Below are 15,599 nucleotides of genomic sequence, written 5' to 3'. Positions count from 1 at the left end.
TAAGTATATATTCAAACATCTTAATATATCGATGGCAATGTACGATTGTTATACAAACAGGTAGATTACATTCAATGATATATTCCATTACACATTTGTAAATAAAAATGTATTAACAAAAAAAACTTACTTGCATGTTCATTCTGCCTCTTTAAAAGTATTGATGCGGCGTACTCGCGATAAGCTTGTGATTAGCCACTGCTCTTTGATAAATTAATACCGCGGAACTCGTTGGAAAGATGGTGTGATGGTGTGTGGTAATATGTGTTTTTTAAATGATTGACACAACTTAGTAACACAATTAGACTTTAATATAAACTTAGCAATGCGATGTATGTGTATGTGTGTACTGGTGTGTTCTGACTGATCGATGTGTTCTTGTTGACGGTCGAATGTGTTCTTGTTGACGGTTGAATGTGCTGCTAGTGAATGAGTGAATCTATACATAGATGCTTGCTGGAACGGATCGACTCGTGATTGGTGGAAAATGCAGAATTTGGGTTGGTATAAGTGGTTCAAAAGGTGGTAGTATGAGTTGGATGAAGTGAGATTTGGCGTATACATATATTGTCTCTTGGATTCCTGGAAGTCAGCGCCAAAACCGCGAATGTTTTGTACGTGATGTAAGTACAGCTGTCCAGGAATCCCTGTTTATGACGGTTTGGGTCGCAACAAGTATTGAAAATTACGTAAAACTAATTAAAAGAGACGAGGAATCTAAAAATGAATTTCACTGAAGTTCCTTATGCGTATTGACAATTATTCTAGCAAATTAAAAAAATGTGGCTTTTAACATTTTATATTTTTTGTTCCGTTCAATATATTTACATTTATAACTAACAATAAATTCGTTCTAAATATATTATGAAACATTATTTTATTTTTCTAAAAGTAATACTTTGGATAGTAATTTTATTTCCGAATGATTATCGGACAGTATTATATAAAGGAGTGTATTTTTAAAAATTAATTCCTGTTATTCAGTGAAAATACAAGAATGTGTTCATTATATTTTTCTACTTAACGTTCATTTTAAAGTCCATAATTATGAACAATAAAAAAAGATATAAGTAATTACTAATTTATTGCAGTGCTGATTAAGTGATTAATGATTATTATTGTTAATCAATTGCGAAAGTCATGATATAATAATCAAATGCAGCTCAAATCTGTTTTTTCTCTCTTGACCCTAAAGGGTGAAAGTAAGATTAAAGGGGGTGAAATATACGTACGGTGAAATAAGTCCCTTCAGTGCTCAATAATATGTAAAAAAGATTTGAAGTCTGCGCATATTTGAGTAAAAATGAACCACGCGCTGCATTTATTTCTTACAATTAGTCTTTGTACCGGTATAATTGACTTCGATGGTTGAAATCAGCCGGAATCAGCTGCAATCGTAAACAGTAGTATACATATACTTATATGGATTCGTAAAGCGGGTTTTAGCGATGCCAATCGCATGTAGAATCTTCATTAATATAATGAGCACATGGAAATTATTACAGCGTCGATGTTACGATTTACTCTCGTACAAATATTCATTGTTGGTGATATTAATGGCATTTACCTGCATTTTTATCGGCATCATTCACTTCGGAGAGGTTAGGAAACCCATAATATTACATTATTGTTCTGACAGTACTGATTGTTGAAAATTGCTGTTCCGTTTTTTGTCATCGAATTGATTGCATTGTTTCATTCTTCTTTTGTAATTAATGAAATTGCTAAATTTATGTGATAATACAGTCCATGATTTGGAGTATACTATTTCAGATTTGGGTTGCTTGGAGTAAGGAAAAGTACGAAGCGGTATTTCATTCATTTAATGATAATATATTGGGTATCTCTTTTCAAAAGAAACTGTGTCAGCATGTCCCAATAGATGTTGTATATACTTGGGTAAATGGTTCAGACCCCACTTTTTTAAAGAGTCTCAAAGAACATGTTCCTATTTTGGACATTAACACGGCAGCTTCTAGATTTAGTGACAAAGATGAATTGAGATATTCGTTACGTTCACTGGAAATGTATGCACCATGGGTCAGACATGTGTACATTGTCACCAACGGCCAAATACCCAGTTGGTTGGATATGGATAATCCTAGAGTCACCCTAATTACTCATGAGGACATTTTTTTAAACAAAAGTGATCTACCTACATTTTCTAGTCCTGCTATTGAAAGTCATATTCATAGGTAATATCAAAGTTATAGATTTTGTATCAGCTAATTATTACTTGTGTTGAATTTGATATATTACCTTTCACTTCTGCAGAATTCCTGGAATTTCAGATAAGTTTTTATATTTCAATGATGATGTGATGTTAGGAGCAGAAGTATGGCCAGAAGATTTTGTTACACAAGCAGGTGGCCAAAAAGTATATCTTGCGTGGTGGGTTCCTGACTGTTCAGATGTTTGTCCTTGGGCTTGGGTAGGTGATGGATCGTGTGATCCTGCTTGTAATACAACGCTCTGTGAATTTGATGGTAATTGTTGCTGTTTATTTCTTAAGTCTTTAGATTTCATATCACGATTTAATAATTTGAAAATATATTCGAGTTAATATTCGTAATTTATTTATAGGAGGAGACTGTGATAGTACACCAGTTCCTACAGATAGTGAAGCACTTGATGAAGAAGATTATCCACAAAAATTTCTACAGGATACCCAAGATAATACTAATTATGGATTGAAAATTTTAAATATATTGAGAAACAAAAATAATTCTGTGCCGAACAGTACAGAAGCAGTAATTCAACAAACTTTGCCACACGAGACTGTACACTCGAAGCTCAATGTAAATAAGTCTTTTAATTTTAAAACCAATAGGTACACAAGTCATATTGAAAGATTCATTAACCAACGTGGAACTGATAAAATCCTATCCACTCAAAAGGCAATGTTATCGAATATGTTAAATAAAATGAAATTTCCGAATTCGAACCTTACCGAAAGACGTATACAGCTAAAACGTTATTTAAATGACGACATTTTGAATTTACTGCAAATTAATAGTACCGTCAACATAAATAATAAACCCAATTATTCTGATCAGTGGAAACTTAGAACTAGACAACTCGATACATATGCCGAATCTCTGTTATATGTGAATAAGATATACAATATGGCATATGGATTCGAGCGTAGAAGAGTACCTGCTCATATGCCTCATTTAATAGACAAATGGATCGTTGCTGATATGCAGAAAAAATTTGAATATGAATTCAAGAAAACATCTAGTCACAAAGTTAGAAACTCTGAAGATATGCAATTTGCGTTCTCTTATTTTTATTTCTTAACGAGTGAAAAACGTAAAGTGCCAGTTGAAGAGATATTTGATGCATTTGACACAGACAAGTCAGGGTACAGTATTACGTGAAACACCAGTCATAATTTAATGGGCTTTTGTTTCTTATTTCTTATAACTATTACTATAATTTCCAGGACTTGGTCAGATAGAGAAATTAGAACACTTCTGTCCAGATTATATCCACTACCTCTTGATTATAGTCTAGTTGTAGAATTTGAAAATGCAATAACGAATTGTTCAAATGTCATGAAGATCTCAGAAATATCAAATCCACCGCTTGGAGAAAGATATTTGGACTCATCTCTTGTAAATATATCTTATTAACCTCCATAATTTTCAAACTAACGTTGAATGAAATTGTTTACACCTTATGTTTCCTTCACAGCCAGTTGTATCTAAAGAATTAATAGCAAAATGCAAAACAGTTTCAAATAAGATCGAAGTGAAGTTTGGTGAAAGGAAACACTATCCACATGAAGTAATAAAGGCAGGGAAAAATGAGATATTCGAAATGTTGACAAGCAATGTCTCTCTAACTGTGCAGCTCTTGGACGAAATTCGTAGGGATCCAAAGTAAGTTTATATATTAATTATTATTAATTCTAGGTAATTTTAAATAACCAAAGAATTTCAAGTAATTGTTGATTTTAGAAAATTTGTATGTTTAAACGATGATATGGATCCTCTTCGTCGTTCAGAAAATGAAATTGTTCGAGCATTGTTAAATGATTTTTACCGTTCACTTTACCCATTACGCAGTACGTTCGAATTACCTCTGCAATATCGAAATCTTTTCACCCATCGGCACGAACTTTTCGAGTGGAGAGCCAATCGCACAAGAGCTAGGAATCTACTACTATGTCTTATCGTTTTATTGCTCGTTACAACTTTCTATCATTTATTTTATCATCAAGTGCGACGATTGTTTAGAATAAGAGCACTGCCCACCCTTTTGGTGTAAATGACGCAAATACAGGTAAGTCTGCGAATAGGATAATTGAAAATCTATCTTAGATTTTCTATATAAAATTTTACACTCTATGTTTCTTTTTTTTTTTACAAATTGTTATTATTTTTACAAATAATTTATACTTTTGTGGTGTTCTCGTTAGATGATTTAATTTTGAGTGTCCATCCACTTTTAAAAAAGTACCATGATTTATATAAACAAATCACTACCATCATTTTTATATACTGTTTCTGTAAAGAACGTAAATAATTGCCAAGAAGCGATATTTTTTTGTAAGATTCGATGTAAGGAGATGCATACGATAGACTTTTAACATCATGTTTTAAAATTAAGTAAAATGTTCCTGTGATATTGACTAGGTACTGATGTTTCTTTTTAAGAAGTAAAAGCATAGATCTGACAAATTTTTCGATAAATTTATTATATAATAACAACTAGTGATTGTAAATTTTAAATAAGCGGTTGATCATTGTTACAATTATATTTAGTGTTTAGTTTATTACCCCCTATTTCCGGAGCGCATCGAAACATTCTACTAGAAAGTTAAATCACCCAACAAACGTTAAAGACTTATTCTATACCAAATTTGTACTTATTAAAACGTTTAAGTACAATCAACGGGAAGTGTCGGTTTGCTAAACGTCTTTTCAAATTCAACACTTGTACAATTTATTTTGTACGTTACCTCTTTTAACTGAAGTGTATCAACGAAGATGCGGTTAAGGTATACAACTGTTGGTATCTGTGAAAGGTATCACTGCTCAGAGTAATGTTATGATACTAATACCGTTCGATAGCATGCTAACCTTATACACGGTACTGTGACTTTTACATTTGATTATTCTGTATATTGCTGTGTTAATAAAAAAAAAAGGAATAAACTGATAAGATGAGAGTCTGAAAAATTTCAAACAATTCAATACAACGATATCGCTAAAGTGTTCCGAACAAATTTACTCGTTACTTTTAAAGATAAAAAATATTCAACAATATGCAAGATTGGAAACGTTTAAACAAGCTTCCTACTTTCTAAAGCATAGTTCGAACACAATCCTATTGAATAACGTTCCTAATACACTTTCAATGTGTACGTAAAGAAAACCCTATTATGTTTCTTTGTAACCAGACAGTATACATTCTATATTATGTAATTCGTAAAACATAATTTGCATAATTACGAACTGCGTCATGAGCTCGAACTTTGTTGTTGCCTATCTAAAGATGGACAATTCATGTGTCGAAGATTTCGCGGGCCAACCATACCTTCCTGTACTCTTGCACACTCGCTCATCCATATTGCTACGCTTGCTACCTCCTCGGCTGAAAGACGAGGTCCAATACCTGACATTAATAAAAACAAAAAAGAAACGTCAGAATCACAGTGGTAATATCAGTAAAATTATGCTTAAAAAAAGGAAAGAAAATTAGCAAAAACTAAAAGAACCAGAGCTGTACAATTCATATGATTCATCCTTTTATGTTCTCACCAGGAACGTTCGGATAGTATTTGAGCAACCTCGAATCTAGAATTTTCTTCTTTCTTCTCTTCTCATCTGCACTGAACACCCGTCGATTTTTACTTGCATTTCCTCCTGCGGTACTACTACCAGTCGTGCCCTTTTCGGATGCGATTTCACTTTTGTTCGACTTTCTTTCTTCGTTCAACGGAGATTTTTTACTCGATTCCGCGTCCCCACCGGAAGTCTCATTGTCACATTCGACTTTCAGCGTTCCCTCGCTCGACGATTCTTGTTCTGTTTTGTCGTCGGTCATCTTCTTGTAACTCTCGCTCAAGTTCGGTGTTGTATCAGCTAGAAAAGACAGTGCATGCCTCTGTGTAAAATATATAAAAGAAAAACACTTCTAACAATAATAATGTAACCTTGATGGAAAGTACTTCTAGAAGAATCAACGTCCTCCTTCGACACCAACTCCAGATCCAAATTCACGTCCGCCTCCGTGTCTTGGCTTGCGACCGAATAAACACGATCCACGAAGAACTTTCCTTCGTTGGGATCTTGACTGGCTAATGATCCAAAGCCGTTCGCCTCGCTACACATGATAAATTCCGTCGGATCATCGTCCGACGAATCTCTTACGCTGCCGTCGCATCGAAGTCCTGCTAGGTATCTAAACGATTGCAAAAAGAAGCAACGTTTCAACCGAAAAAATCGTTATTGAATTCTAACTAGAATCATCATATACGTTCAGCAGAATTGTAATTTGTTATCTTCGCATACAACGGAAAATCGAATATTAATTCCTGTAACTATGGATGGGTTGGAATCTAATTTTTCAATTCTCGGAACTCGAATCCGAAACTTTGTCAGATTTCGAAATTCGAAACTCTCGAAACTTGATGCGCCGATTTTGTTTAAAAAATTTGAATCTTTATTGACCACAGTTAAACAAAACACAAATATAACAATGTATTCACCTGTTCTTTTTGTAACACCAACACTCGATAGTTTAGCAATTCCTGCTTTTTACTACCACTAAATAATACTATAATAAGTAATTAAAAAATAAAATTTGAAAAAGGAAAAAGAATCACGTACTCTCGATCTGCACTTCTACGATCACCATCGATCGCTAATCTGCTTATATTTTCTATCCTTAAATGCAAAAACCGATCGCCGAACATTTATGAAGCACCTTGAACCGAATATTCGGGATTTATTCATCGATTTCATATTTTTCCTTACCCGGGTTTCGACGTTTTGGGAAACGCATCCTTACCTGTAACAGTTCACGATTCCACGATAGTGAAAGTTTTTTTCTTTTTAAAACCAATGCGACGACAAATAATTTAAAGTGAAATTAATATTCTTAATCCTCTTCTAGTTTCGATTACAAATCATTGGTTCTTGTGCCACAACAAATTACAATAGAAAGAAGATTCGGGGTGTTTCAAGGGTCAATGTCTTATCACAGTGATCAAGCTTCTTATCAGCAGACATTTTTTTACACACTGTGTTATTCTACTTCATCGAACATACCCATAGATTTCCATGAACAACGTAACAGGGACCATGGCCGATCCGCCTTCCGGTTCAAGGGTGAATAATTCACAAATCAGGACCATCGTCTCGAAAAGACTGGATCCTAAAAGGCCTACGGCTATCGCCAGAAACTTCTTCACTTGACACCTTCGTCGAAACTTCCCGATCATCATGATTAGATTCAATTCCCGTCGATCCAGGCACAAGCAGTCCCATCGTCGTAGGATCGTTTCGACAGGCAACGATTTGTTGTAATCTGCAACGATTCGTTGTAATCCACACACGACAGATATTTGTAATTTTGTTCCCGTATCGGCACGGATACTTATTATCAACGGAAAATAACCGAACGAAACAAAATAATTAATACTATAATCCAATCCCTAACCGAATAACTCTTTAGAGGGGGATGATTTTGATTACTAGACGGAAGGTGGTCAGTTACTAAAGGGATTTCTAAATAGAGATAAATTTGTTTGACTTAATCAATCCCTAACCGGCATAGATTCATACAGTGGCCCTCCGTCAGTCTCCCTAAAACAGCAAAACTAAATTGAAAAGTTTATTCGTTAATCGAAACACTTACACTACCCTTTTTTTTAAATAAATGTTATATTTATTTTTTGAAACCGATGTGTACGTTTTCTTTAATTATATTCCAAAATGCTACTATGTAAAATGAATAATTATAAGAATTCATCAAAAAACATGGTGACTTTATAGAAGTTTAAGCCAGTGTAACAGGAAAAGTCTACGATCACAAAAATTAAAGAACGTATGAAATGATTAAATAAAGTTAGGCTACAGACTTAAGTGGTGGCAGTAATTGTGACATCTGCCCTACCTCCGAACTGTCGGAGTAAAATCCTAAGAAAACCGAGGGTCAATCCGGAAACGGTGCTCGGCGGTGGATATTCGAGTCTCAATTTAGTCGGTGGTTCCTCGCCGTCCGCCAACGCTCGAAAGTACGAGCTCGACCACTTCAGCAAATCGTACGGTTGCGTTCGTATGGCCGCCTTGCAAAATTGTTTCAAAATTATTGGCAAACTTGCCGGCACGATGATTTCATGACCGACGGTCGACTGTTCGATAACGGACATTTTCCAATCGACGGATCCACTGGAACACTGGATCACACACCACCGATAACGAAAGGTGAACGACGTAGAAATAGTCGGGGACAGTGTGTTGGTACTACGTGGTACTAGGCGAGACCGTGGTTGATTGTCCAAGGTGTACAGTGTCGAGGACTGTTCTGTTACCGTTTGCGCGGGGTTTCGTCGTCTAGGAAACGATATCGATGGACGTGTTTCATCAGTGCAGAAAACGGAGTTTAATTTCAGATTAAGAATCATAATTAATCAAATTGTTATAAAAAAATATGGATCGACTTCGAAATGCGCTAAAAAGTAGAAAATAATTGCTATTTTTTTTATTATTTATACAGAAATGTAACTACAATTGAGAGAACTTATTCTCCCTTACTGAATAGTATATTACATAAATACATTGTAGCCTTTTCGGAGACGACGCAAATTTAAAAATACAACAATATTGTAACCAAAAATCAGAGACTTTCTGCTCCCTCTACTTTATAAGAATGGTGTATTCGGGAATTACATTCAATTCAACAAAAGTTCGGCTATAAGAGTGTTTCATACATCCGAAAATCAGGATACAAAAGTAAACACTGCACATCAAATTTTTAATTAAATAAAGGCGGCGATACTGTTTTTGCACCTGGGCGGCCAACAACCCAAGAACGACCCTGCTGATTTAGAGTAATAGAAATTAAAGATGGGAAGCAATCTTCAGTTTTATATATCTTTCTTTCAATCGTAGGAAAATGAAGGCAGGGAATGAATTTATTGATTTATTGAACTTATTGAATTTAATAACTTCTTGCACGTCATTATTCAGTTTCACGTATTCCTATAATTAGCAACGGTTTTCTATCTTACATTTAGCTTTAAAATAATCTAAGTTTCATGTACGATAGAACATTCACTTTCTGTAAACTCTTTGTTTGGAATATGAATGCTGCTGGAAGTATGAACATTTTCACAGAACAATGATATAAATGGAAGTTTAAAACTTTTTTAAGTGTTACAGTGATATTTCGTTATATGTTCCATAATGTCAATAATATTGATTTCCTCGCAACATCCATAATTATTACAAATGTCAATGTAATGTCAACATATCTTTTATGCAATGTTTGTGGTGTAATAAAAATCTGTGTTTCGATTACGTTTTTGATACATATTACTCACTTACATGTAATAACATAGAATAAAAATATACTACTAATCCGATATTTAAAAATATACATGCGTTCGTTGTCACTGTTAAACTGTTGTAATAACAATGGAATAATAAAACAATTGACTCAAATGTTCATAATAATACATATACATATTAATAAAAACAATATTAAACGCAATAACTTTTTTGTACGCGAAAAAAAACCAATAGGTCCGTCGGGACGGGAACCCAAGACTTCTTTCTAATACGTCCACTTTACACCGAACGGACGGAAGAAAATCCGTTCACGACCATGTCTATGAAACATTCACAGTATGAACATTCCAATATTTCAAATTACACGCTTTCCAAGCTTATGCCGTTTGCCGTTAGGGGTACAGTAGAAAAAATGGGCGGTTATCATAGGTAGCTAATGCTTCGTCTATATATGCTATGACGGTATAGTCAAGGATCCTACACATATTAGATCTCGTCTGTGATCGAAATAAGGATTAGTTCAGTCAGTTATCAAAAGATGATGCCACCAGTTAGTTCCTTATTCTTTAGAAATCCTAATTTGTTTTTATACATATTCTCGTGAAGGTGCTGTCTGTTTTAATAATGTAACACTATACCGTGACATAAACTTTTATCGATTACAGGAAATACTAAACTAATCAATAACGAATTTATGATACTGCGAACAATGAAAATAGAATTTTTATATAATAAACTCCTCTTGTGACTCTTCGCTTAATGTGAAAAGACACGCTGCAATCTGCATGTGTCAAAAAATTCCCATTGGTGCACTTTTATGTATGGATGTATATACTGATACCACTGACACATACAAAGGACACACATTCAGAAGCACTATCAAAATCGCCACTGATTGCCACTACTAACTCCTTTAACGCACACTAGTGAAACAAATTGAATCATGTCTAAAGTCAATTACAATTATCTGTCACTCATATTTGTTCAGTGATAAATTAAATAGTATAGTACAAATGCTTTGATAATAGTGTTAGGACGAATCCTAGTATCAGGAAGTAGTCCCCATAAGAAAATGCAGCGATAGCTAAATTTTTTAGTAATGAGTGCAATAAGCTGACGCATTTTATGCACGTGAAAAATTCATACGATTTATGACGAAAACCAATCAACTTAAATAATAGTAACTTAATTTTATAATAGCTCTGTTGCTACTAACGTTAAGTTATTTCACTACGTTGTTAGTAATATAAACAAAGCAAGTGCATTATTGTTACTTGTTGTTCTGTTATTGGTGGCAGTGAATAAATAAATGTTGGTGGCAAACATTACAGAATTATGTTATCTGGTAAAGTAGTATGTACAGCATAAAATGACTTATTAACATTTTTATTATTCAGCTGAATAGCTTTCCCATGCCATATAAAAACATTGTACAAAGTATTGGGAAGAATACAGAATACTATATGAACAAATATGACATCACAAGAGCAATCTATGATTGTGCAATCAAAATTCATTTCGGGGGAGACTGTAATAATTGTATCCTTTTGTATCTTTTTCTCCAAGTATATAAGACAAAATATTCATATATAAGACCTTAATCAGTTATAAAGACAATGGAAGCGTCATTAATTCAGGGTTGGGATAAAGCTGCAAGAATTGTAGCACTCCTTAATAAAGGAAGAACTCATGCATTGGTTGTTTTAATCACTTCCAGAACACCACCCCAAGGTTACAGTGACCTTACTATAGAAAGAGTGTTACCCATTGATCAGGATTTCAAATGCAACATTAGTATGTAATTTTGATGTTACTATTAATGATAATTATAATATCGTGATATTTAATGATATATTTAAAGATACAGATGAAAAACAGCAAGATAGTCTAGATGTTTATCTTAATGTGACATCAAGGAAATTACACTTAGTATTTGAAATGACGCCTGGAGTGGGAACCAGTACCTTAGTCTCTGAAATATTCAGAGCTATAGAGGGTAAAATTGAAAATTATAACTGAATTTTATGTTTAATTTTTAACGAATATTTCAATGATTCTAGTATATCAGAAAACAAATAATCCAGCATCAGAATTTTTATGGATTCAAAAGTTAACAGGAAGTACACGTAACTTGAGTGCCACTAATAAGGAAGTAGAAGATGTTACTGACCCTGTATGTGGTTCATTTTATATGGAAATAACTATATTTATTTTTAAACTAATGAAAATCCTAATTTAAAAAATTGTTTTCCAGCTGGTGGATTTGGAAAGTCCAGTTTTAGTTGTAACTAGACGTAGCATTGCTTCTGGCAAATCTCCAGTAACTGCCAGAGAAGCGTTAGTACATTATCAAATGGCATGCAAGGAAGATGACTATACATACAGTAAAACATTCCAGTTAGTTACCCTGTGTTTTATATATTGAGCTTAGTTTAATGTTGTTCGTGTTCTTATCTTCATTTGTTACAGTATATTTATTGGTACATGGAACGTAAATGGACAACCACCAAATAGTATTACATTGCATGAATGGCTAAGTTACGATAAAACACCACCAGATGTGTATGTAATTGGATTCCAAGAATTAGATTTAACCAAAGAAGCATTTCTTTTCAATGATACTCCAAGAGAAGAAGAGTGGAGGTGCCGAAATTATAATTAAATGTTTCATGAAACAGTAGAATAATTCGTTAAATGATATATTTGAACTCGTACGAATATTATTTTTCTAGGCAAGTTGTAGCAAAATCTCTTCATCCAGATGGAGAATACGAACAAGTGGCCATTGTGAGATTAGTGGGTATGATGTTACTCATGTATGCTTTAAATAGTCATGTACCATTTATAAAAGATGTATCAGTTGATACTGTAGGCACTGGTATTATGGGTAAAATGGTAATACTCTTTTTCCAATAGAATTTGAAAATTGGAAGTTTAATATGTATATATAATTAATTATAATTTAAACAATTCCGATAGGGTAACAAAGGAGGAGTAGCAGTAAGTTGTTCTATTCACAACACATCTATCTGCTTTGTTAATGCTCATTTAGCAGCACATTGTGAAGAATATGAAAGACGAAATCAAGATTATGCAGACATATGTGCACGATTGTCTTTTTCAAAATATGTTCCACCGAAAAATTTTAAAGATCATGAGTATGTATTTGAGTGAAATATTGGTTTATAGAACATATTCTAGTATTGTCGTAGTTAAACAACAAAATTTTTAATGTAGCCAGATCTACTGGTTGGGAGACTTGAATTATCGAATAACAGATATGGACGTTGCAGTTGCTAAACAACATATAGAAGCAGAGAACTATGCTCCTCTTTTGGATTTAGATCAACTGTGCCAACAAAGAAAATTAAATCGTGTTTTACAAGGATTCCATGAAGCCGAAATTACATTTAAGCCAACGTATAAATATGATCCAGGCACTGATAATTGGGATTCAAGGTAAAATTGCTTTTATATCGACATTTATATACCTTTTTCTTTATATAAAAATGTACAAATTACAGTGAGAAGGGCAGAGCACCAGCATGGTGTGATCGTATACTGTGGAAAGGAGCAGCAATTACGTCAATTGAGTACAATAGTCATCCTGAATTAAAAATCTCTGATCACAAACCAGTCAGTGCTATTTTTGATTCTCAGGTAATTATAAATGTTTAAATTTATCAACTTGTTAAGTACGCTTCAATAAGTCTCACATTTTTTAAACATTTGCAGATCAGAATTATAGACATGGCAAAATATCGTAAAATTCATGAGGAAGTCATGAAAAAACTTGATAAACTGGAAAACGAATTTTTGCCACAAGTAATGGTTGATACCACCGAAATCATATTTGATACCTTGAAATTTCTAGAACCTAGTAGCAAAGAACTTATTATTGCAAATACTGGTCAGGTAAGTAGATTTAATATTAAAACGATAAATCCTTTATACAGATAATAATTATATTGTTTGTAGGTTCCAGTTCAGTTTGAATTCATAAAGAAATTAGGCGATACTAGTTACTGCAAAGATTGGTTAGATATTGAACCCTATAAAGGTTTTATAAAACCAGGTACAATTTTTGTATCGTCAATTTTCCTTAAATATAAGCAGCCTGTTTTATGATTTGGTCTTAATTGTATTTCAGGAGAGAAGTGTGACACTAGATTTGAAATATATGTCGATAAAAGATCGGCTTGCAAATTAAACTCTGGAGAAGACAAATTGTATGATATCTTGATTTTACATCTCGAAAGTGGAAAGGATATATTTATAACTGTGACAGGTAATACAATTTTATTTTACCTTAATGACAAATAAACGAAGAAAGTAACATGGATCACTTTTTTCAGGTACTTACGAAAGAAGTTGTTTCGGATCATCAATAGAAGCATTAGTCCACATTCGAGTGCCAATTAGAGAAATTCCTATTGGAAGATTAATGGAACTTGTAAGCCGATTACATAAAACACGAAGTTAAATGAAGACATAGCAATAAATTACTTTCTCATATCTTTACATTACAGGAAAATAATAAGAATCTTTCTCAAGATCCATATGAAATACCGAAGGAAATATGGTTTTTAGTTGACAGATTGTATCGACATGGTATAAAAACACCGGGACTTTTTGAAACACCGGGACTTCACAGTGAAATTATAACTATAAGAGATTGGTTAGACAATGGAAGTCAAGACCCAATGCGTATCCTTTTCTGAACGTAAAACTTAAATATCGAAAAGATTATAATCGCTTCCGATGATTTATAAAATCATTATAATTCCTTAATAATTATAAAGCTGGTAGCGTACACTCTGTAGCAGAAGCATTACTTTTACTATTAGAATCAACCGCTGAACCATTAATTCCATATAATCTACACAGCGTGTGCTTATCTGCAGCAGTAAATTACTTACAATGCAAACAGGTAAACGAATAAAAAATAATGTATACAGAAAAGAATGTTCTGTGTATACTAATTAATCATTGTTGTAATTATTTTACAGATTGTGATGCAGCTGCCAGAGATTAGAAGAAAAGTATTTCTTTATATATGCTATTTTTTAAAAGAATTATTGAATCACACGCAAGACAATGAATTGGATGCCAAAACTCTTGGTAAGACTTCATTAAAACTAATTAGTACAGTAATAGATAAATACACGAATACAATTTTATTTGTAGCGACACTATTTGGATCGATATTCTTAAGAGATCCGCCGAGAAGTAGGGATGATCGAAATCAAAGGAGTCGTACTGTTCAAGCAACAATTGACAGGAAAAAAGCAGCATTTGTTTATCACTTCTTGGTGAACGATCAAAGTGATTTTATTCATGATCGATAGTAATATTAAAAAAAATTTGAATTGAATGTATGTGGTAAATGCTTTTTCTCTAGCTAGGAAAACAATATTTCCTCTCTATGGTTGTGCTTATAACACATCGTTACCTTTACCATATATTGGAGCTAACTAAAAGTAAGCGGTCCTTGCTTCGGTTCTATATACCTACAGCAAGTCACGACCGAATGACAGGGAACAGAGCCGAAACAGCCTACAGAGAGGAAATACTAAAATAGTTTAATGAGCAACATAATTACGTCAATATTTTGTGGCATTTAATACTGCTATCGTAGTACTTAACAATAATGCGAAAATATTTGTATGGTAAAAATACAACTTGCCAATTCCAGAACTTATTTGAAAAAAAAAGTATAACACTATGCGCTATGTGTGAAATACTCGTGATTAGATATTAAGTAAATAAAATAATCCAAGCTACAATTTCATCTAGTCTTCGTAGCCTAAAACGGCTAAGTACGTAATATGTAAATTTATTCATAATAAGAAATAAGTTCTGAAAAAATTAATTTTATATTAGTTTAAATTTTAAATGTTTAGAACTGTAACAATAACTTTAATTTCTGCCTAGAGGTAATTTTAAGTTTAATCCTTGTACATCATTGTAACGTACTCTGTACATGCATAATATTATTTAGAAGGAACCGAAGTATTATGTATACCTGTCGACTTTTGTATCAAAATTTTATTAAAAAGTACATACAAAATGTGA

General features: G+C 33.3%; 3 protein-coding genes across 3 annotated transcripts; 2 read left to right on the top strand and 1 right to left on the bottom strand.

The window, feature by feature from the left end:
• The first annotated feature begins 1,448 nt into the window (after positions 1-1,448).
• Positions 1,449-4,272, top strand: LOC107193724 (N-acetylglucosamine-1-phosphotransferase subunits alpha/beta). Its single transcript, XM_015583229.1, has 7 exons — positions 1,449-1,601; positions 1,774-2,195; positions 2,275-2,486; positions 2,584-3,364; positions 3,446-3,617; positions 3,697-3,884; positions 3,963-4,272. The coding sequence occupies exons 1-7, from the start codon at positions 1,449-1,451 to the stop codon at positions 4,270-4,272; spliced, it is 2,238 nt and encodes a 745-aa protein (XP_015438715.1).
• Positions 4,273-5,467: 1,195 nt separating this feature from the next.
• Positions 5,468-8,383, bottom strand: LOC107193643 (ropporin-1-like protein). Its single transcript, XM_015583131.1, has 5 exons — positions 8,128-8,383; positions 7,281-7,539; positions 6,179-6,411; positions 5,769-6,092; positions 5,468-5,622 (listed from the first exon to the last, which is right to left on the bottom strand). The coding sequence occupies exons 1-5, from the start codon at positions 8,381-8,383 to the stop codon at positions 5,468-5,470; spliced, it is 1,227 nt and encodes a 408-aa protein (XP_015438617.1).
• Positions 8,384-10,963: 2,580 nt separating this feature from the next.
• On the top strand, positions 10,964-14,872 carry LOC107193642 (type II inositol 1,4,5-trisphosphate 5-phosphatase). Its single transcript, XM_015583130.1, has 18 exons — positions 10,964-11,063; positions 11,138-11,318; positions 11,386-11,520; positions 11,585-11,697; positions 11,779-11,921; positions 11,994-12,167; positions 12,257-12,419; positions 12,504-12,682; positions 12,762-12,983; positions 13,049-13,184; positions 13,260-13,439; positions 13,503-13,599; positions 13,675-13,812; positions 13,880-13,977; positions 14,054-14,231; positions 14,327-14,454; positions 14,534-14,645; positions 14,712-14,872. The coding sequence occupies exons 1-18, from the start codon at positions 10,998-11,000 to the stop codon at positions 14,870-14,872; spliced, it is 2,604 nt and encodes an 867-aa protein (XP_015438616.1). The 5' UTR covers positions 10,964-10,997.
• The last annotated feature ends 727 nt before the right edge of the window (positions 14,873-15,599 follow it).

The sequence above is a fragment of the Dufourea novaeangliae genome, unplaced genomic scaffold (genome assembly GCF_001272555.1).
Source record: "Dufourea novaeangliae isolate 0120121106 unplaced genomic scaffold, ASM127255v1 scaffold25, whole genome shotgun sequence".
NCBI classification, from domain to species: Eukaryota; Metazoa; Arthropoda; class Insecta; order Hymenoptera; family Halictidae; genus Dufourea; species Dufourea novaeangliae.
The sequence above is the reverse complement of the archived record's forward strand: the minus strand, read 5'-3'. Positions and strand labels throughout refer to the sequence as shown.